We start from the raw sequence: 24,165 nt of genomic DNA, 5'->3' as shown, positions 1-24,165 counted from the left end.
ATTTAGTTGAATGATCTAACAGTTCTGTAATTTCAGGTAAGATTAAAGTTCATAAACTTCTGGCTCGATGTTTTCCAAAGTGTGGTCCGTGAACCCATTTCAGAATCACCTGGAATGCTAGATCAACATACAGATGATACCTTACAAATGAACCTACTGAATCAGACTCTCTGAGTTTGGGGCCCTATAATCAGCTTTATTACGCATAATAAAGTTTTGGAAATAATTACTATGAAGACCACAAATATAAATTCTTCTAAGTTGTTCTAATTCTAGTCAACCTTTCCTGCCTCTTTCAGACAGAATAAGCTGTTCCACCCTTTAGGTTCTCTGATGGTTTACACTTTATTTACAGCACTTACCATATTGGGTCACAATTTATCTGTTAACAATATAGTTTCCCTCACTAGACTGTGAGCTCTCTTCATGGGAAGGAGTAATGTGTTTTGCTTTTGTGTCTCTAGCCTAACAATATCAGATGAATAGCAAGAGCTTAATGAATTTTGTTAAATGAATAAATAAATATATGAAATATCACAGTTCTAAAAAAAAGCATGTGGCTTCCACTCATGCTCACAGTGAGGAATATTATGTGGTACCAGTTCCCAAAATGATTAAATTAGCATCAAATTAATGTCTAATAATCAGTTCAGTTTTGGGGGCTGGGAGAAATGCAATTTTTTAAGTTCTGAAAATACCTTTAAAACACTGGCTTTCCTAAATAAACATTTCAGTCTCAAATGCTAGTGTGTTTTTTTGTTGTTTTTTTAAAAATTTTTTTTTGAATTTTATTTTATTTATTTTTTTATACAGCAGGTCCTTATTAGTCATCAATTTATTTTTTTTTAATCCGTCATCAATTTTATACACATCAGTGTATACATGTCAATCCCAATCGCCCAATTCATCACACCACCATCCTCACCCCACCGCAGTTTTCCCACCTTGGTGTCCATACATTTGTTCTCTACATCTGTGTCTCAATTTCTGCCCTGCAAACCGGTTCATCTGTACCATTTTTCTAGGTTCCACGTATATGTGTTAATATACGATATTTGTTTTTCTCTTTCTGACTTACTTCACTCTGTATGACAGTCTCTAGATCCATCCACGTCTCAACAAATGACCCAATTTCGTTCCTTTTTATGGCTGAGGAACGAAAATTTTACATCTTCTTTATCCATTCGTCTGTCGATGGGCATTTAGGTTGCTTCCATGACTTGGCTATTGTAAATAATGCTGCAATGAACATTGGGGTGCACGTGTTTTTTTGAATTACGGTTTTCTCTGGATATATGCCCAGTAGTGGGATTGCTGGGTCATATGGTAATTCTATTTTTAGTTTTTTAAGGAACCTCCATACTGTTCTCCAAAGTGGCTGTATCAATTTACATTCCCACCAAGAGTGCAAGAGGGTTCCCTTTGCTCCACACCCTCTCCAGCATTTGTTGTTTGTAGATTTTCTGATGATGCCCATTCTAACTGGTGTGGGGTGATACCTCATTGTAGTTTTGATTTGCATTTCTCTAATAATTAGTGATGTTGAGCAGCTTTTCATGTGCCTCTTGGCCATCTGTATGTCTTCTTTGGAGAAATGTCTGTTTAGGTCTTCAGCCCATTTTTGGATTGGGTTGTTTGTTTCTTTAATATTGAGCTGCATGAGCCGTTTATATATTTTGGAGATTAATCCTTTGTCTGTTGATTCATTTGCAAATATTTTCTCCCATTCTGAGGGTTGTCTTTTCGTCTTGTTTATGGTTTCCTTTGCTGTGCAAAAGCTCTGAAGTTTCATTAGGTCCCATTTGTTTATTTTTGTTTTTATTTTCATTACTCTAGGAGGTGGATCAAAAAAGATCCTGCTGTGATTTATGTCAAAGACTGTTCTTCCTATGTTCTCCTCTAAGAGTTTTATAGTGTCCAGTCTTACATTTAGGTCTCGAATCCATTTTGAGTTTATTTTTGTGTATGGTGTTAGGGAGTGTTCTAATTTCATTCTTTTACATGTAGCTGTCCAGTTTTCCCAGCACCACTTACTGAAGAGACTGTCTTTTCTCCATTGTATATCCTTGCCTCCTTTATCATAGAGTAGTTGACCATAGGTGCGTGGGTTTATCTCTGGGCTTTCTATTTTGTTTCATTGATCTATGTTTCTGTTTTGTGCCAGTACCATATTGTCTTGATTACTGTAGCTTTGTAGTATAGTCTGAAATCTGGGAGTCTGATTCCTCCAGCTCCGTTTTTTCCCCTCAAGACTGCTTTGGCTATTCGGGGTCTTTTGTGTCTCCATACAAATTTTAAGATTTTTTGTTTCTAGTTCTGCAAAAAATGCCATTGGTAATTTGATAGGGATTGCATTGAATCTGTAGACTGCTTTGGGTAGTATAGTCATTTTCACAATACTGATTCTTCCAATCCTAGAACATGGTATATCTTTCCATCTGTTGGTATCATCTTTAATTTCTTTCATCAGTGTCTTATAGTTTCCTGCATACAGGTCTTTTGTCTCCCTAGGTAGGTTTATTCCTAGGTATTTTATTCTTTTTGTTGCAATGGTAAATGGGAGTGTTTCCTTACTTTCTCTTTCAGATTTTTCATCATTAGTGTATAGGAATGCAAGAGATTTCTGTGCATTAATTTTGTATCCTGCAACTTTACCAAATTCATTGATTAGCTCTAGTAGTTTTCTGGTGGTATCTTTAAGATTCTTTATGTAGAGTATCATGTCATCTGCAAACAGTGACAGTTTTACTTCTTCTTTTCCAATTTTTATTTTTTATTTCTTTTTCTTCTGTGATTGCCGTGGCTAGGATTTTCAAAACTATGTTGAATAATGGTGGTGAGAGTGGACACCCTTGTCTTGTTCCTGATCTTAGAGGAAATGCTTTCAGTTTTTCACCACTGAGAATGATGTTTGCTGTGGGTTTGTCGTATATGGCCTTTATTGTGTTGAGGTAGGTTCCCTCTATGCTCACCTTCTGGAGAGTTTTTATCATAAATGGGTGTTGAATTTTGTCAAGAGCTTTTTCTGCATCTATTGAGATGATCATATGGTTTTTATTCTTCAGTTTGTTAATATGGTGTATCACATTGATTGATTTATGTATATTGAAGAATCCTTGCATCCCTGGGGTAAATCCCACTTGATCATGGTGTATGATCTTTTTAATGTGTTGTTGGATTCTGTTTGCTAGTATTTTGCTGAGGATTTTTGTATCTATATTCATCAGTGATATTGGTCTGTAATTTTCTTTTTTTGCAGTATCTTTGTCTGGTTTTGGTATCAGGGTAATGGTGGCCTCATAGAATGAGTTTGGGAGTGTTACTTCCTCCACAATCTTTTGGAAGAGTTTGAGAAGGATGGCTGTTAGCTCTTCTCTAAATGTTTGATAGAATTCACCTGTGAGGCCCTCTGGTCCTGGACTTCTGTTTGTTGGAAGATTTTTAATCACAGTTTCAATTTCATTCCTTGTGATTGGTCTGTTCATATTTTCTATTTCTTCCTGGTTCAGTCTTGGAAGGTTATACCTTTCTAAGAATTTGTCCACTTCTTCCAGGTTGTCCATTTTATTGGCATAGAGTTGCTTGTAATAGTCTTTAGGATGCTTTGAATTTCTGCGGTGTCTGTTGTAACTTCTCCTTTTTCATTTCTAATTGTATTGATTTGAGTCCTCTCCCCCTTTTTCTTGATGAGTCTGGCTAATGGTTTAGCAATTTTGTTTATCTTCTCAAGGAACCAGCTTTTAGTTTTACTGATCTTTGCTATTGTTTTCTTTGTTTCTATTTCATTTATTTCTGCTCTGATCTTTATGATTTCTTTCCTTCTGCTAACTTTGGGTTTTGTTTGTTCTTCTTTCTCCAGTTCCTTTAGGTGTAAAGTTAGACTGTTTGAGATTTTTCTTGTTTCTTGAGGTAGACTTGTATAGCTATAAACTTCCCTCTCAGAACTGCTTTTGCTGTATCCCATAGGTTTTGGATCGTCATGTTTTTGTTGTAATTTGTCTCCACGTATTTTTTGATTTCCTCTTTGATTTCTTCAGTGATCTCTTGGTTATTTAGTAACGTATTGTTTAGCCTCCATGTGTTTGTGTTTTTTACATTTTTTTCCCTGTAATTCATTTCTAATCTCATAGCATTGTGGTCAGAAAAGATGCTTGATATGACTTCAATTCTCTTAAATTTACTGTGGCTTGATCTGTGACCCAAGATGTGGTCTATCCTGGAGAATGTTCCATGCGCACTTGAGAAGAAAGTGTAATCTGCTGTTTTTGGATGGAATGTCCTATAAATATCAATTAAATCTATCTGGTCTATTGTGTCATTTAAAGCTTGTGTTTCCTTATTTATTTTCATTTTGGATGATCTGTCCATTGGTGTAAGTGAGGTGTTAAAGTCCCCCACTATTACTGTGTTACTGTCAATTTCCTCTTTTATAGCTGTTAGCAGTTGCCTTATGTATTGAGGTGCTCCTATGTTGGGTGCATATATATTTATAATTGCTATATCTCCTTAGATTGATCCCTTGATCATTATGTAGTGTCCTTCCTTGTCTCTTGTAACATTCTTTATTTTAAAGTCTATTTTATCTGATATGAGTATTGCTACTCCAGCTTTCTTTTGATTTCCATTTGCATGGAATATCTTTTTCCATCCCCTCACTTTCAGTCTGTATGTGTCCCTAGGTCTGAAGTGGGTCTCTTGTAGACAGCATATATATGGGTCTTGTTTTTGTATCCATTCAGCAAGCCTGTGTCTTCTGGTTGGAGCATTTAATCCATTCACGTTTAAGGTAATTATTGATATGTATGTTCCTATGACCATTTTCTTAATTGTTTTGGGTTTGTTTTTGTAGTCCTTTTCTTCTCTTGTGTTTCCCACTTAGAGAAGTTCCTTTAGCATTTGTTGTAGAGCTGGTTTGGTGGTACTGAATTCTCGTAACTTTTGCTTGTCTGTAAAGCTTTTGATTTCTCCATCAAATCTGAATGAGATCCTTGCTGGGTAGAGTAATCTTGGTTGTAGGTTCTTCCCTTTCATCACTTTAAGTATATCATGCCACTCCCTTCTGGCTTGTAGAGTTTCTGCTGAGAAATCAGCTGTTAACCTTATGGGAGTTCCCTTGTATGTTGTCATTTTTCCCTTGCTGCTTTCAATAATTTTTCTTTGTCTTTAATTTTTACCAATTTGATTACTATGTGTCTTGGTGTGTTTCTCCTTAGGTTTATCCTGTATGGGACTCTCTGCGCTTCCTGGACTTGGGTGGCTATTTCCTTTCCCATGTTAGGGAAGTTTTCGACTATAATCTCTTCAAATATTTTCTCGGGTCCTTTCTCTCTCTCTTCTTCTTCTAGGACCCGTATAATGCAAATGTTGTTGTGTTTAATGTTGTCCCAGAGGTCTCTTAGGCTGTCTTCATTTCTTTTCATTCTTTTTTCTTTATTCCATTCTGCAGCAGTGAATTCCACCATTCTGTCTTCCAGGTCACTTATCCGTTCTTCTGCCTCAAGTATTCTGCTATTGATTCCTTCTAGTGTAGTTTTCATTTCAGTTATTGTATTGGTCATCTCTGTTTGTTTGTTCTTTAATTCTTCTAGGTCTTTGTTAAACATTTCTTGCATCTTCTCGATCTTTGCCTCCATTCTTTTTCTGAGGTCCTGGATCATCTTCACTATTATTCTGAATTCTTTTTCTGGAAGGTTGCCTATCTCCACTTCATTTAGTCATTTTTCTGGGGTTTTACCTTGTTCCTTCATCTGGTACATAGCCCTCTGCCTTTTCATCTTGTCTATCTTTCTGTGAGTGTGGTTTTTGTTCTACAGGCTGCAGGATTGTAGTTCTTCTTGCTTCTGCTGTCTGCCCTCTGGTGGATGAGGCTATCTAAGAGGCTTGTGCAAGTTTCCTGATGGGAGGGACTGGTGGTGGGTCGCTAGTGTGTTTTAAAATTGAAGGATTTTTATACGCAAATTTTGGAAAAGTAGAAAAATTGAAAATGACTAACAAAATTTTATACTACTCAGCCTTAGGCTGTTTCTAGGCTATCACTAAGCAGAAACTGCTGACAAACCAGAACCTTAAAAGGAAATATATACTGTACATCCATCTTTACTGTTATATTCCAGGGGTAAAAGGCTAGCTCATGCAGGAAATGATATTGTTTAGAAAGATATATCCTTGGGTTCTAGCTAAAGAAAACCATACATATTTTATTTAAGGTCATAATATAACACAAATTGAAAGTTTAGAGAAACAGAAAAGAATGAATAATCAGTACATAAACTATCTGATAATTAATTATTCCAGTAAGTTGATATTTAATATGGCTTGAAACTAAAATCAGAATTTAACCTGCATATATTTGGGTAACCTGCATACATTGACTAAGAACAGAAAATTAATGCAGTACATCCCAGATGTAATTCTGGTCAAGAATTCTCTTGGCAACTTTTATCTTTTTATTTATATGGAAGATTTTAAACTATGGACAACCCCCCACCCCCGACCCTGTCTTCTCGATGTGGCTACCTTCCATTCATCCCTGAAAGCCCAGCTCAAATATTTCTTCCACTGTGAAGGCTACCTCAAATTCCCAGGTCAAATTAATGATTCTCTCCTCCATGCCTACCTAGTCTTTTGAGCATCTGGCCAGTATTACACATACTATATTACTACGAGTTATTTACCTGTCTAAATCACTCACAGAACTATAAGCTCCCAAAGGGCAGAAACAGTGTCTTATATTCTTTGTATCTCTGCTATCTGGAGCACCACCAGGACCTGGGCAGGAGTTTACCCATATTTTGCAGAAATGAATGCCCAGTATAGTTATCAAAAGCTGTTGGCATGAGGCACAAAAGTAAAACGAAGAAGTGGTAACTGAGAGAAGAATATGGATTAAAAAGCATCTTTGGGGGAGGATTTCCACTTCTGCCCGTGAAAGATTATCTGCTGTTATGCCTGACAGTCATAAACAGCTAGAAAACCAGACAAAATATATGAAACACTCTTTTCAGATATTGTATAACAGGCAGTGCAGGACTTTAAGCCCCACAAGAAGGAAAACAAGTTAGTTCTATCATTTCCCCAGCTTACTGCTAAAAGGCAGGTCTCAGGATGCAGACCAGGGAGGCCCAGTGGCCTCGGAGTTGAAGACAGAGCGGAGTTTGCAGAGACTAAGGTGTCTAGAACTTACACGACAGAGGATGGGAGGGAAGGGCGTTCCACAAGCACACTCTGGAAATCACACAGGGCACTCTTGAACCCCTGCACGCTAACTTGTGAATTTATGAGCCGAAATTCCACAGGGCTGGAGAAAGAACCAGGAAAGCAGTAAGCCAAACAATTTCTGAAACTCACATAGGGCTAAGAGGAGTTCATGTTCCCACCAGCCAGAGTGGAAAGACCTCATAATATATGGGGCAATGGGTAGCGTCCTCAGAAGGGTATTGCCTTAGTAGGGAGGTTTAATTAAACCAGACTTAAAGCTGCTCTGGATGAGCCCTAACCAAACTCAAAAGCAAGCCTAGAACTGATTACAAGTAACTTAACCTTATGCCAGAACCAAGTCCAATCTCCTTTAAAGGAATCAAACAAAATCCAGCACCCAAAAACATAAAATATACAATGTTTGGCATACAGTAAAAATCTTCCAGGCATGAAAAAAGCAGGAAAATGTGACTTGAGAAAGCTCATTCAATTAAAAAAAAACAGATCCAGAAATGATGGACTAGCAGACAACAGTTAAAAGAGTTATTATAAATATACTATATATGTTCAAAAAGTAGAGGAGAACATAAGCATGATAAAGCAAAGAAATGACTTTTTTTTTTTAAAAGAGAGGAAGGGATATCTAAAGCTGAAAAAGTTATTTGAAATTAAAAATACAAGGGTGGGGGGAAGAGATAGCTAGAGAGTTTTGGACTGACATGTACACACTGCTATATTTTAAATGCATAACCAACAAGGACCTACCGTATAACACAGGGAACTCTGCTCAATATTATGTAACAACCTAAATGGGAAAAGAATTTGAAAAACAATAGATAACATGTATATGTATAACTGAATCACTTTGCTGTACACCTGAGACTATCACAACATTGTTAATCAACTATACTCCAATATAAAATAAAAAGTTTAAAAAAAATGCATTGGATGGGATTAATGGCAGCATAGACATGACAGAAAAAAAAGACCACTCAACCTGGAAACACAGCATTAAAAATTACCCAAAGTAGGACAGAAAGGAAAAAGACAGAAAGGAAAAAAAATCCAAAAGGTGCATCAATGACCTGTGAGAAAACACCAGGTGCTCAAACATAGAAATTGGGAAGGGAGGGGGCAGAAAAATACTGAAAGAAATAATGGCCAAAGTATTTGATAATAACTATAACCCTATAGATCAAAGGACATATGGTGCACATTAGTGTGAACTCATCCTTTTCAATATATATAGGTTAAACATAAAAATAAATACCAGTGCAAATGTGTGAGTTTGTATATATAAATATACACATATATATATTTCCTTGCTGAACACACCAAGAGGGTCTGGGAGTGGTTTCTAAACACCACCCTCCACTAAAAGAACCGGGGCTCCTGGAGAAATGCTTGATTCTAGGGCTGAGGCCAGGGAAGAACAAGGTAAGTCTGGAACATTATATTGTGCCATAAAATAAAAATATTTTCAAAGGATAATGAGAATACGTCAAAAGGACACAGGAAGCTAAACTGATGGTATTCCAACTAGCCAAATTTGGAGCATTTCGCAATTAAAAATAAACAGTCGCTCCTTGGTGTCCATGAGGGGAATGATTCCAGGACCCCCGTGGATACCAAAGTCCCTGGATGCTCAAGTCCTTTATATAAAATGTATTTGCATATAACCTACGCACATCCTCCCTTATACTTTAAATCATCTCTAGATTACTTATAATATCTAATACAATGCAAATACTATGTAAATTGATGTAAATGATATGTAAGTAGTTGCTGGTGCTCAGCAAATTCACATTTTGTTTTTTGGAACTTTCCGGAATGTTTTTCCTATTTTCAATCCGCCCTTGGGTGAATCTGTGGATGCAGAACCCACCAATACGGAGGGCCAAATGTTATGACTTTAACAGATCACAACTCATTGAATAAAATAGGGAGTCACTGTTCCACACTGACTTAAAACAAATAAATGAATAAAAACTGGGGATAAGAGAAAGGTCTTCCTTACAGTAAAATGCAAACTAATAAATGTAGAAGGAATGATAAAGTTAAAAAAATCACTGTTTGACAACCATCACTGTATAATTAATTCAAGCAAGAAATATCAATGGATATCACGACTGGTGAAAGAAAGTGTGTTGAAAAACAAGATTACATAAAGTCTCACAATATCTCCTCAAAAATATAGTAGTTACCAAAACAAAAAGAAAAAACTTTATAACAAAACTGGGCAAAACTGACATTTTTATATAAATAAAAACAAAGAATTTGTTTCCAGCTGACCTGCACTACGAGAAATGCTACAAGAAGTTCTTCAGACTAAGAATAAATGACATCAAATGGAAACGTGAATCCATAGGAAGGGATTAAGAATTCCAGAAATGATCAACATGGGTGTAAACATTCTACATATAGTTTTTTCTTCCCTTAATTTCTTTAGAAGATACATGATTCTTTAATTAAAGACACAGACACACCTCCTCTGAGATTTCATGGAAAGAAACAAGAACGGATGCAGGCACAGAGATTTGCTGGAGTGCAGAACGAAGTGAGGCTGCTCTCGCAAACGTTCTCCATTGGTTTCGAGTGACCATTCTCCTAGTGCGTCCCACTCTTCTGAGTAAGACTCACACTTTGCCAGTTAACAGCCACGTTTAAAAGGTTAACTGAAGCGCTATTACACATACAAATAAACCTACAAGGTAATCGGGAATGAATTATCAACTTTTCAAAGATGGTATCTGGGGGAAAATACACTCTGAGGATCAACCCTGGGTCTGGAGGTCACCGCTCCGTGGTTCAGAGAAGACTGTGGCTCTGATTAAGACCCACCCCCTCATCCCCTCCTTTGTCACTCCACTTTCCAATGCAGAGGTAAGGCCTGACAGCTGGCACAGGCAGATGTCTGATAAATGCCAGGACCTTCTTCGTTTATATTATTTGTCTGGCTGATAGGTGGGTTGGTGAGAAAGATGTGAATAAACTGGTCATTTGAAATCCAGTTCCCTCATGTTCTTCACATCAACCTTTTCCATCGATTCATTCTTTCCCTGCTTCAACCTCCAGCGCTAATTCTCAACGTTCCATGTGATTTGAGAGCTTTCACTGCCGTTTTGTGAGATTTTGCTCCACCAAAGAAAGCTCCAGGCTCTTTTTAATTGTCAAAATCTCCTTCACATGCATCATGTTTTTTTTTAAGCTAAATTGATAATTTATTAATAGCTACTATACATTTGTATACATTTCCTCCTGGTGTGTAGGTTCATCACAAAAACCAAATTACTGTATATAATAGAATCTGCCCGTTAATCACAGAATCAGAAGTTTTGCTATTGCTTGAAAGGTAGTCCCATGACGTTGGTGTTTTATCCTTTATATATTCAGAGACACATATACCTAGAATATAATCAGTATTGGTCATTGGAAGCCTTGAGGCATCTTCCTCCAGCAGTGCTGGAAAAACACTGATAACATTTTTGGTACTAAGTGCTTCCTTTCCAATATCTCTAAATAGGCAATAGGATTTTTTCTTATCACAGTTCTTTCAACAATTGCCATATTATAATTATCTAGACATCAGTTTATACAATATTAGTTACAATTTCAGTTAAGATTTTGGAAGCAAGAGGCATATTTACAAATCCTTTCCCAGGATGAAGTACTCCAATCTGTCAGTCAGTCATTAATTCAAGACACAGTCTATAGTGGACATTTGTGATTTCTCCCACAGTAGCAATTCCTGCCTAATAGTCCTCAGTTTCCATGCTAGGAGCCATATGGTTCCAGAAAACCTTACTATACTTTAGTGGTGAAGCATGTGAGCTAGACTAAGCCAATCAGGTAGCCTGTCACCTAGGCATATGACCATGTGACCCACGCCTGACTAACTAATGAGAATCTCTTTTGCTATAGAGTGTGCATTATATGGATAAAAGACCTGGAACTCCTGTAGCCATTTTGCTTTCATGTAGAAAACTAGTCAAAGGATGGAACCAATACATGAAGGATGACAGAGTGAAAAGACAGAGAAAATTACAGAAAAGTAAAATGAGACCCTGACATTATAAACCTCTGGATCAAACAGCACCTAAACCTGAACTACCTGTGGGATTACAACTGTTTCACAGCCGTGCAACTGTGCAGTCCCACAGGGTCCCGTTCTCAAAAGGGGTCCCCCACATTTGGTTCAATGCTCTTGTGCTGCCTTCTGAAATTCTTAATAATTTTATCTTAGGACCTGTGTCTGTAAATGAAGTCCTATGGAACAATGGAGCGGGTCTATAAGCAAAGAAAATATACGTGGCAATAACTAGCACGTGTGGGGCAGTCCAGGATTCTTGGGACTCTGAGAGTAAAACCCAGTCAGGACCTGGATACAGATCTGCAGAAGCAGCAGCCAGGGCAGCAGTGGCTGTGAGCCAGCAGAGAGGAGGGGCTGCTGGTGGAGGCAGTGCATGGGGACTGGCTTGCCTGTCTCTGCACCCATCCCACTGGCATCTGCACAAACGTTACCTCTGGGAACTGTCAGAACTGTCAACAGCAAACTACAAGTACATAAAAGAATATACTTGGACATATGCATCACATTCTTAACAACCAAGCACAGAACTCCCAACAGAGCTGCTTAGTATCACTGAGGCTTTTACACTGTATATGTTTGATCTCCCTTGTTGGTAACAAAGACAGTCCCCTCCTAAGGCAGCAAGACAATCTTTTTTTTTTTTAAATTATTTTATTTATTTATTTATTTTTGGCTGTGTTGGGTCTTTGTTGCTGCATGTGGGCTTTTCCTAGTTGCAGCGAGCCAGGGCTACTCTTCATTGCAGTGCGCGGGCTTCTCATCGCGGTGGCTTCTCTTGTTGCGGAGCACAGGCTCTAGGCGTGTGGGCTTCAGCAGTTGTGGCACGCGGGCTCAGTAGTTGTGGCTCATGGGCTCTAGAGCGCAGGCTCAGTAGTTGTGGCGCATGGGCTTAGTTGCTCCTCACCATGTGGGATCTTCCCAGACCAGGGCTTGAACCTGTGTCGCCTGCATTGGCAGGAGGATTCTTAACCACTGTGCCACCAGGGAAGTCTGACAATCTTATGTCTTGTTGTATCCAGGGTCAGTAACAAAAATGATCAGTCAGTTGCGAAGAAAGTCATATATGTACGCACCACCATGTCCTCTCACGCGTGCACATATATTCATTGCCAGGAGTGGATAGAATAATTATTTTATAACTTTTATATATAAAACATCAATATTGCATTTCACTTGTGGGTATTTCATTTCTATAGAATGATGTAGGATAGTGAGATTAATTAAAAAATATGAATGGTTGAATTTTAAGTAAGAAATCCATAGGGTTTGTTTAACCTCTGGGAATCTAATTTGCATCAAATCTACATTTTGCTTTTGTGCTCTGTCGTGGCCATTTATTGCTACCTTCTAATTTTTTAATTTCTCATTTTCTCTTAAGTGTGTTACATTTCAAAGTAAGTTGGTACTTCAGAGACTGCTATGAAAAAAAGAAATTCTTTTGGCTTAAAATAAAAGAGGAACTTTACTAATGTAATGTTATTTGGCATGCGTATGGAGCATAAATTATACCCTGGGATAGTTACCCAAAAGGGTTAAGACCAAAGAAAGAATCTGCTTGCTTATTAAAAATGCACACATTACCTCAGTCATAGGAATAGCCCCAAACTCGCCCAGCCACTGCCTCTGCAGATCACCCACCAGCATTAGCATTACATCATCTGACATTATGGAACAACTGTGAACTCTGTGTAGTACTTGAATGTATTGTTTTGAAAGAATACACTGTCATTAACTGGAATAAAAGCTTTCTGAAATCAAACCTGGGGGGTAGCCCTCACTGTGTGGCCCTTTTACTACTTTGAGAAACAGCCTCATTCTGAAAGCAGTAAAGGGGCAAAGAGATTAGAGTATAAAGGCAACAGAGATGAGTGATCCCTGCCCAGGCCAGCAAACAGATGCAGGGTTTTACATTACCAGGCAGAACAACGTCAAAGCAGGAGGCTCTGTAACAAACCCGGCACCTGAAAATCCAAACCAGCTCACGCCCATCACCCTATTTCCCATTACAGCCTCGTGATTTTTACCATGGGCTTCGCTAGAATTGGAAACTGAGTCTTTCTTTTTTAAATCAAAGTATAATTGACTTACAATACTATATTCATTTCAGGTGTACAACATAGCGATTCGATATTTTTATACATCACGAAAAGATCACCACGATAAATCTAGTTACCAGCTGTCACCACAGAAACTTATTACAATATCACCGATTATATTCCTGATGCTGTACCTTACATCCCTATGACTTATCTATTTTAAAACTGCAAGTTTATACCTCTTAATCTCCCTCGCCTATTTCCCTCATCTGCAACTCCTCTCTCCTCTGGCAACCACCAGTATGTTCTCTGTATCTATGAGTCTGAAACTGAGTCTTATTCTATGTACAAAATAGTTAAAACTCGATGTCTTGATGTCATCTTGAGACGGGCTATCACTTATAGCCATGTGACTCTAGGCAATGAATTGAAGCTCTCTGAGCCTCAGTGTTTTAATGTAGAAAATGGAAAGAATAATAGGTATGCAGAGCACGGGAGGTGAGGATTAGCTGCTATTACTATCATGATGATACTTATCACTTCCACCCAGTTGTCCCCTTTGCCTACCTTTTCTAACCACTGTCCAAGATGTTTCTTCTTCACAAGTGGAACGCGAGCATCAACTTAAATGCTCACTGGCTTATTTTGTTCCCTGCAGTCTGGCCACTGCCCCTTGTTACCATTTCTATTTTCACATCACTCTCCTCAGGTGATTTCTCTACCCTCCTTAGCCAAATCCTAGGACTCCTCTTAACTACACGCTGCTTCTCGCGAGCTTTCCTCTCTCCTGCACCTACTCTCAACATACTCAACAGCCAAGGTTCAAAGAGGTGAAAAACAAAGTCAAGGCAACACAGCCAGTTGGTAGCCAAGTCACAGTTAAAATCCAGGTAGTAGAACCCTTGTAAACTGTTGGTGGGAGTATAAATTGGTGCAGCCATTGTGAAAAACAGTATGGAGGTTCCTTAAAAAACTAAAAATAGTACTACCATATGATCCAGCAATTCCACTCCTGTGCATACATCCAGAAAAAACAAAAACACTAATTCGAAAAGATACATGCACACCAATGTTCATAGTAGCACTATTTACAATAGCCAAGATATGGATGCAACCCAAGTGCCCATCAACAGATTACTGGATTAATATGTGGTAATATATATACAATGGAATATTACTCAGCCTTAGAAAAGAATTAAATACTGCCATTTGCAGCAATGTGGATGGACCTGGAGAATATTATGCTTAGTGATATAAGTCAGACAGAGAAAAAGACAAATACTATATGATATCATGTATATGCAGAATCTAAAAAATAATACAAATGAAGGTATATGCAAAAGAGAAATACAGTCACAGATATAGAAAACAAATCTGAGGTTACCAAAGGGGAGAGAAAAGGGGTAGGAACAAATCAGAGGTATGGGAGTAACAGATACAAACTACTAAATATATCAATAAAATAGATAAGCAACAAGAATATGCTGCATAGCACAGGGAATTAAACCCATGATCTCAGAATAACCTACAATGGAATATAATCTGCAAAATACTGAATTACTATGCTGTACACCTGAAACTACACAATACTGTAAATCAAATATGCTTCAATAAAAAATAAATAAATAAAATCCAGGTAGCAATGCAAGCAAGTCCAGCTGTGTCGCATTAACTGCACCACACTAATAATTCACTCTTGGGGTTCCCAGTGACGATTTTAAATCTGAGGTTAGCTTCCCTTAACACCAAACCTTCTCCCAGATGTTTCCCCTACTAGTCAACTTATCATAAAATATGAATTATTTCAAATGCTTGAAGAAGAAACACTAATTCCAGAAAATTATTAAATACATCTCAAAGTTCTGGGGTTGTTTTTTTAGTTTTTAGTTTTTGTTTGTTTTTAGCATTTCCCAGAAGTGGAGACAAAACTAGATCTCACAGGTCTCACCCAGGACTAGACGACTTTGGGAGGAGAGAGGACATAGTTAACAGGAAGTGGAGGCACGAACATTGTGACTGTGAGCAATACATGCAACTCCAGAAGGGATGGAGGACAGAACACAAGTGTCCGCCCCTAAGCTTCTAAAGATAAAGGTGTGTGTTTTAAATCTGACTGCACAAGGATATATGAAAATGGAAATTTCACTAATGTTGGCTTCTTTGGAGATTCACATTATTCCTCAAAATAACAGAAACTAATGAGAAGATGGGTAACGGGATGTAATGTGTTGTTTTGCATAAGAATGAGAAGAGTTTACCAGTGTCTAACACTGAGGCCTCCGGGGGAAGACTGAAAGCTTGTATTTCCTCATCTGTAAAGCAGATGAAGTACTGGGAAGAATGAGAAGTATATGGGTCATCTATAAAGCACCATTTGGTTTTATTTCTGTTTTTTAAGTACAGTGTGGAATAGTTTAACTAGTACAGGATTTGACATCAGTGGTAAAGGTTCAAGTTCAACCTCTAGCTGCCAGCTGTCTAATCTGGCACAAATCATTCAAACATATTTAATGATGTAAGAACTAAAGGGATATTGTATATGTGTGTGTAGGGGAGGGAACCTTTTAATACAAATAGCTCTATAAATGTAAGATGTTTCATATTATATTGTACCAGGTTAAGTAAGCCAGGGTAGGCCAACTAAATCATTTACATTTCCTAATCTTTTGTGGTGAGAGGGAGACAGAGTGATTCTTACAGCAGAAACTCCATTCAGTTAATAGAAAATCATTGCCACTACTTAATAAGGATATGAAAATAATAAAGTAATGCATGTATTAATAACAAGTTAATAAAAATATAAAATAAAATTATCCAATGAATAATAAAATTCATATTAAAAGGTAACTACCTCAATATATGCTAATCATATATTAAGAGGGATGACGGTTTGTACACATTCTCTCCTTTCAGACACGAACTCTCTGTCAAACAAAACAGTTGCCAGGATTAATTATAAGTGTATCAGTGATCATGGAGATTTTCTCTATGGAGCTGAACTAGTCAACCCATAGTCCAGATCACAAATAAGAATGAAAATCTTTTTGTGGAAATAAGACAGGTAAGCCAACTTCATCATCATTCATTCATTCATTTACTCAGTCCCTACTTTACACCAGGCTCTATTCCAAGTGCTGAGGATTCAACAGTGAACAAAACATGGAAAGGTCCTACCATCACGGAGCTTTACATTCTAGCAGAGAAATACAGACAGTAAACAAATAAGTAAACTATGCAGTAAGTCAAGGGTGATTATGTACTCCAGAGAAAAACAGGCAGGGAAAAGGGCTGCAATTCTAAATACAGCAGTCAAGGAAGGCTTCACCAAGAAAATGCCATTTAAGCAAAGACCTGAAGGAGATGCATAAGGCACAGAGATATCAGGGGAGAATGGTGGGGCTATGCACACCTTTCCAGCAAGTCCAGATAAGATAAAATGCAATCCCTGGAAATAATTTCTATCCTCTTAAATGTATTGAGGCTTGCCTTGGGTCCTAGTATGTGGTCTATCCTAGAGAATGTTCTGTGTGCACTTGAAAAGAATGTGTATTCTGTTTTTTTAGATGTAGTGTCCTGTATGTACCAATTAAGTCCAACTGTTCTATTGTGTCATTTAGGATCTCTGTTGCCTTAATGATTTTCTGTCTGGAAGATCTGCCTATAGATGTCAGTGGGATGCTACTACAGTCAATGTCTTGTAATAACCTCTAATGGAAAAGAATCTGAAAAAGAATATATATGTGTGTGTGTGTGTGTGTGTATACACACACATATATATATAAAAAACCGAATCACTTTGCTGTACACCTGAAACCAACACAATATTGTAAATCAACTATACTTCAATAAATATTTTTTAAGAAATGCAAGCCCTTACCTTTCAAAAGTGGCTGGAAGGTTGGAATCTCTTGCAACTTGATGACATCGGGATCATTGCTGACATTCCGTGAGGCCTGGGAGCCCTGAGCTACAACCACAATATCATCCATCTTGGCTCTATGCTTAGCTGGAGAAGGGGCCACTGAAAATAAAGTTACACCGCTCAGGAATTGCATGTTATTTAGCGACCTCCGCCTCACCAAAGCTGTTTTCACTGTAGTCATTAAAAAGGATATTTTTTTACACAAAAGATGCTAACCGTAGTTATCCTGCAGTGGGGGCTGGGTAGGGGAGATGAATTACAGAGGACCTCTATTTCCCATGGTATTCAAAAAAAACCTTCCAACTTTATAGGACCATACACCATCTATGAGACTGCTTTTGTAGTTAAAAGTTTATTATTCAAAACACAAAATAATAACCAGATTGTTTTTAATTTTTACTTCTTTGATCCTCCTGACGTTTGTCCCTATTTCCCAATGAGGAAATAAGCATACAAAATTTAGCTGTGACTTGCCCAAAGTCACCAGTGCTAGAAACAGAGTTGAGAAGGGAACTGGAGGTAAATGGATCGTTGGTGTACGTGGCCCGTCCCAGTGACGCTGGGGTTGCAAAGCTGTGTAGCCACCCTGTCACAGCAAGGCCAGCATGACGACTAGATCCTAGTCACAGGAAAAAAATCCTGGTTCTTAACCCTAGATGATGGCACCAGCCCCCTCACCCTTAGAGTCACAGGGCAGAAAGAACCGGCAGGTCCACTGTAGGCTGAGGCAAAATAAAGAAACTTGAAGGACTGCTAAAGAGGCAGGTCAATTTCAGGTACCTAGGAGAATGTAATCCATTTAGAGGGAAGTGATTCAAACTATCAAGGACTCCCCAGACCAAGACATCCTCTGCTCCCAAACATCTTCTGGTTGGGGCAAGAGGGAATCTTTATTGTTTTACACTCTAGAAGGTAGTATTTGCAGGCCCATCATAATCAGGTCTCAAAGGTTGATCCAGGTATGCCAGAGAACTGCCCTGCCTCCTGGAGGCTAACATCTCTTAAGGCTTGGCATTCACTCTTTTACAATCTCAGCTACTTTCATTGCTCTTCGAGAAGTCTCTCTTCGCCTCTTTTGGTAATTTACCTAATGTTTTACAAATCCCAAGCCAGAAATCTTTCCTAGTACAAATTCAGTGATTCCTCCTTCCCCAGATTCCAGAGGAAAACAGAGTTTACTAGATTCTAGCTAGTCTCGACTACTTGTCTGTAAAATGGGGCTACTGTGAGGATTAAACATGAACACATGTGAAGCACTTAGGACAGGGAACCAGGTAAATTCTAACCTATGCTATTCGGTAGTATTGGTTAGTATGCTCTAGTACTGGTTAGAGCCCATGCTGTTGGTTAGTAGGTGAGCAAGCCTATTAAAAAGATGACACGCTTCTCACAAAATATGCTTCTGGCCTAACACAGAGGCAAGAAGGTAAGGGGTAACAATTATTACTGCATTTGTTGTAACAGATACTACATTCTGGGTCTTTCAAAGAAATAAGAATGAATGTAGCAGTAGATGCTGCTCACCGTTAAAATCTGTCTCAATCTAGCCCCCAGAATGATAGACTGAACTAGCCTTGAAGGTTACATTTCAGTGTGGAATACCAATAGACCTCCTAGCTTCTACATTTCTGAACTACATATCCTACCAAGATCACAGCAGTCCATGACCACGGCTCTTTTAAGGACCCAGATATAAGCCAATTTGGATTAGCAACTCCAGAGCTTATCTGGGACAGTCCTAGTGGTCCTAGAGTTTGGTGGGTAACAACAAAAAAAGGAGCAAATGATCCTCAATTAAGCATCAGCTGTTTTATTTGAGGGCTCACTATACTACAGGAACAATAATCCTCCCATTCCTACATCAAACTCGGAGAGAAATCTAAACCACATGGGCGGGGGAAGAATAGGGAAAAACACCAGATCTTGCCTTCCTGGCCAGCTTCTGTATTAGAAAGGGAGCCGAGACACCTTCCGATGGGAGATGCAGTTTCTGGACTCGCTCTCACCCAAGGGTTCACGGCGACTGTTCACCTGCCACACATCCCTTCTGAAAAAGAATCTCTAGAACCCATTTTTAAGAAGGAATCTGTTCTTTCAGGTCCTAAGACCCATCCACTGCGCGACCCAAACCTCACTGTCAGTCATGAATACTAAAGCCAAATATTAATTAGGTCCTCCTTCAAAGAGTAGGCTGCAGCTGAGAGGAACAGCTGTTCTGAAAACAAATAATGGGCTCGGGCGCCCACGCTGGCTTAGCTTGCAATCACAGGTACCGGCTTCCATCAGGGGAATCAAGGCTAGGGCAGATGGTAATTTTTTCTTTTTTTCTTTTTTAAGAAAAAAGCATGGTGAGGGCTTCCTGTGCGTTCCTGTCCGCCGGTCCCAGTCCCCAGCAGGCTGGAAGGCAGCCCGCCCCGCAAGCAAACAGGGCTGGCTGGAGAAGGGTGGAGATCAGGGCACCGACCTGAGGAGTTCAGATCGTTGGGTCGGCTCTCGGCCTCGGAGCTCTGCTCACTGCCCATGGTGCTGGCAGCGGAGGAACGGCGGAACGGGCGGCGACCGCTCGGGCGGCGGGGCGACAGGGAAGGGGCCGGGGACCGAGATGCGGAGGCTACACAGGCTGCGCTGTGGGGATGGCGCGCCCAGCCCAGGCGGGGGCGCGGGCGGCGGGGGACCGGGGAGGCCCTATCTGGGGAAGGACGTGCAAGGAGGTGCGGCGGAGCTACACACCGCTCGTCTGCCTTATTTAGGGAAACCCAAGGCAAGGAGGCGGGGAAACGCCGGGCACCCGCCGTGCCTGCGGCCGGCGGGCGGCACCGCTTTCACTCACTCGCTCGGGCGCCGCACGCTCGTTCCTTCTCGGACGCGGATTGGCGGCGCCGGCAGCGCGCAGCCGTCAGTTCCGGGTTAGAAGGCCCACCCCCCACGCCACCGCCCCGGGCCCGAGGGAGGGCGGGGAAACTCGCGCTGGCGACTCCGGGGGCGCAGCCTTAAAGGGCCCGATCACCTCAAAGCCAGAACCGCCCCAAAGGGTTACCCGTTTCCTGTTGTAATGTTGCGCGTCACCTTTAAGTATCATCCACACCCGAGGCACTTTATCCCCATCGTTAGAACTTTATTAATAGGCTTTTGGGGAGTTTGTTTTTGTGTGTGTTTTTTTTGGTATTTATTTTTGGGTTTTTTTAATTGACATATAATTGACATAATATTGTATGAGTTTCAGGTGTACAACATAATGATACATTTGTAATATATTGCAAAAAATTTAACCTTGTTTTACAGATGGGGAAAGAGAGGTGCTAGATAGATTTAGGATTGGAATCCACAGCTGCCTGGATGCCAAGCTCCTGTTTCAGTTCCCAAAGCTGGAAGTTTGGCAGTGGAAGACCGTACAAAAAATACTAGATGGTGAAAGAAGGAGCTGGAAATGAGGAGAAAATGCTGATTCATGTGTTAGGGCGTTTGTGCATCTTCAAAGGAAAGTGGATGCCCCAAGTCTAGTCACTTTCTGGCCACCTTGACAATTATCCACGAGGCATTCTGAAACGAGCAAAGGCAAGAAAGAAGTACTACAGGTAACGCAATACAGAAACTTCCAACTTTGGCAGGTCAAGGACTTACACCTAGCAATGCATTCCCACCAAGGAGTTGGGTGGCTCTGGGGTTCTCAGAACTTTGCAACTCATTTTATATTGTTTGTTTCACGAAATTTCCAGCAAATGCCCTGAGAGTGTCAAATTGATGAAATGATTTTCGAGTCCCTTCCACTCTACCATATCACAGACATTTCACCTGTTTTCACTCATTTGATTTTCACAACAACCCTGACGCCCATAAACAGGTAACTTCCTCATGGTTAGGTAAGTGGTGAAACTAGGATTTAGGACTCTCTGGTTACAAATCTCATGCTCTTTCCTCTGCTCACCATTACAATACAGTCGTCCCTGGGTATCCGCAGTCCCTGGGTATCCACGGGGGATTGGTTCCAGGACCTCCAGCAGATACCAAAATCCATGGATCCTCAAATCCCTTACAGTTGGCCCCTCCAATTTCGAAGGGTAGGAACACTTGGGTATGGAGGGCCCACTGTACCTTGAGAAACGTGCAAATGAATGTAAATTCAGTATTTTGTGGGAATGTGAAGATAGAACTAAAAACTGCCTGAGAGATCAAAAGAGTCTCCTAAAAGACTATAGTCTTGAAGTTTACATAAACCACCAGGCTGATGGGACTGGGAAGGCCTTACTAAGCAATGTGCCCATTCCCTCTTGGGGCTCTCTCTCAAGACATTCCCTCTTTGGGGATGGGTGAGAGAAGAAGTAAGAGTGGGGAGAGTAAGTCATATTCTGACTCTTGTTCCCTCTCTTCCACACCAAAGTATATTTATCTTGTGTTCCATACCGTAATCTGTACTGATGTGATGGTGGTTTTTATGCTTCCCTTAGGATAAACGTTTCATTCTAAAAGGAATATTTTGTCCATCAACTGATGAATAGATAAATATATCATCCCATTCTCTACTGGCCAGCAAGGTCTCTGCTGAGAAATCTGCTGACAACTCTATGTATGAGAGATTTTTTTTCTCTTGATGCTTTTAAAATTCACTCTTTGTTTCTGATTTTAGACAATTTTATAATTTGTCTTGGAAAAGAACGTTTTGGATTGAGATTTTGGGGTGAGCTATTAGCTTCATGAAGTTGTATGTCCAAGTCTCTCCCCAGGTTTGGAAAGTTCTCAGCTATAATTTCTTTAAAAAAGCTTTTTACCCTATCTCCTGCTCTCCTCCTTCTGAGGCTCCAGTGATACGTACATCGTCTCTCTTGTGGTGTCCTATAAGTCCCATAGGTTTTCTTCATTCCTTTTCTTTTCTTCACTTTTCTTTTTTAAATTAATTAATTAATTTATTTTTGGCTGTGTTGGGTCTTTGTTGCTGGGCGCAGGCTTTCTCCAGTTGCAACAAGCAGGGGCTGCTCTTCGTTGTGGTGTGCAGGCTTCTCATTGCGGTAGCTTCTCTTGCTGTGGAGCACGGGCTCTAGGCACGTGGGCTTCAGTACTTGTGGCACGTGGGCTCAGTAGTTGTGGCTCATGGTCTCTAGAGTGCAGGCTTCAGTAGTTGTGGCTCACAGGCTTTGTTGCTCCCCGGCATGTGGGATCTTCCCGGACCAGGGCTCGAACCTGTGTCCCCTGCATTGGCAGGTGGATTCTTAACCACTGCACTACCAGGGAAGTCCTCTTCATTCCTTTTCATTCTTTTTTCTTTTTTGCTCCTCTGTTTGGGTAATTTCAGTTGATCTAGTGGCCTTCTAGATCACTGATTCCTTCTGGTTGGTCACACCTGCCGTTGAAGCTCCCTGTTGAATTCTTCAGTTCAGTCATATTCTTCTGCTTCAAAATTATTGTTTGGTTCTTTTTTTATGTGTTCTGTCTCTTCGTTGAACTCATTTTGTTCTTGTATTGTTTTCCTGATTGCGCTAGATTGTTTGTCTTCTTTTCTAGCTCTCTGAGCATCTTTAGAACAATTATTTTGAATTCTTTATCGGGCAATTCTTGGACCTCCATTTCTTTGGGGCCAGTTACTGGAGGCTTACTATATTCCTTTGGAGGACTCATGGTTCCCTGATTCTTCGTGATCTCTGTAACCTTGCATAAGTGTCTGCTCATTTGAAGAAGCAGTCACCTCCTCCAGGCTTTATGAGCTGACTTTGGTAAAGGAAGATTTTCACTTGCAGGTGGGGACGTGCTGGAGCATGCTGTGACTCCAAGTCTAGTGGTGCAGGGCGCCAAGTGCAGGGGTATGTGGTGGCACAGGGTTCAGGGTTACATGGTATCTTTTAACTCAGGCCACTGGAATCCACAGTGTCAACAACTGTGGCCCTTGGCAAGCACTTCAGTGCGTCTATAGTGGCTCTAAGGGCCACTGTTGGGGTCCTCAGCAGCCCCTCCAGATCCAGCGGCTAGAGACCAGACAGGTAGTAGTGGTTGCTGATGCCGTAGTGATGCACACACTCGGCTGCGGGGGTGCAGCTGCAGGTGCCTATAGAGACGCAGGAGCTGGTTGCCAACACACACATAGCAGTGGGGGACTGGGCAGGCAGAAAGGCTCAGTGCCAGCCAAATGCTCATTGGCACCTGCAGGGGTCCTGGCTGTTGGCTAGCACTCCTTTAGCTGCCAGGTCTCACCGTGGGTGCACGGCAGTGGGGGCCAGTGACAGGGGCCTGGCCAGGGGCATGCAGGTGCACATCTGGAGGGACTGGCTGAGGTGAGTGCAGTGGTACAGGCCGGTGACAGAAGGGCCTGATCTGGGCCCACAAGCAGCTGCGGGGGCCCTGGCTGTTGGCACGCCCTTCTGTGGCCACACAGTTTGCCCCAGGCACGTGCACTGCGGGGGAGGCCCGTGACGGGCATCAGGTGGTTGGCATGCAAGGTTGCAGCTGGAAGGGCTAGCCCAGATTGTGCACATGATGGTGGGTGTCAACCAGAGGGTCCAGACTGGCATCTTGCATTCATGCAACCACAGAGGCCTGGGCTGGCTGCCAGTGTGGTTCCAGACTCCAGGGGAGGATAGGGGCAGGGGAGGGAGCAGAGAGGGACACAGGCAGCTGTCATCAGTGGGTGTGAATACCTGTAGGGTGAAATCCATGGGGGGCAGGGTCTGAGGTAGCTGTACTGGTCATCAGTTTCTTCAGTGGTGAAAGCTGCTGGGTTTGTTTGCAGAGCAGGTCACTGGAACCGTGATCTCTTCTACTGCATAACTGCTGTTAGAAGTTCCTGCTTTTCCTCCTCGTTCCTAGCCATCTCTATACGTCTTAGCTTTGCAGGTCTGGATGGGGTGAAACCAAACGTGGACCATCATGCGGTGCCCTGAGAGGCTGGGGAAGCTGGGTCCTCACCCCACTCCTTCTTTCTAGCAAGGGGAACT

The 24,165-nt window shown here is 40.8% G+C and overlaps 1 protein-coding gene across 3 annotated transcripts in view; it reads right to left on the bottom strand.

Moving 5' to 3' along the window:
- The window catches only part of BORCS5 (BLOC-1 related complex subunit 5), a 96,673-nt gene extending 76,532 nt beyond the window's left edge, over positions 1-20,141 (bottom strand). Inside the window, exons 1-2 of one of the 3 annotated variants that reach the window (XM_059935330.1) lie at positions 20,076-20,141; positions 17,201-17,344 (exon numbers count right to left, since the gene is read on the bottom strand). In XM_059935330.1, the coding sequence (XP_059791313.1) occupies positions 17,201-17,344; position 20,076 (145 nt within the window). In that variant the 5' untranslated portion in view covers positions 20,077-20,141. The other 2 variants (XM_059935329.1, XM_059935331.1) reach the window with 2 other exon arrangements.
- Between the last annotated feature and the right edge of the window lie 4,024 nt (positions 20,142-24,165).

The sequence above is a fragment of the Balaenoptera ricei genome, chromosome 10, assembly GCF_028023285.1.
Source record: "Balaenoptera ricei isolate mBalRic1 chromosome 10, mBalRic1.hap2, whole genome shotgun sequence".
Classification (NCBI taxonomy): Eukaryota; Metazoa; Chordata; class Mammalia; order Artiodactyla; family Balaenopteridae; genus Balaenoptera; species Balaenoptera ricei.
Note: the sequence above shows the minus strand (reverse complement) of the source record. Positions and strands in the feature narration are given on the sequence as shown.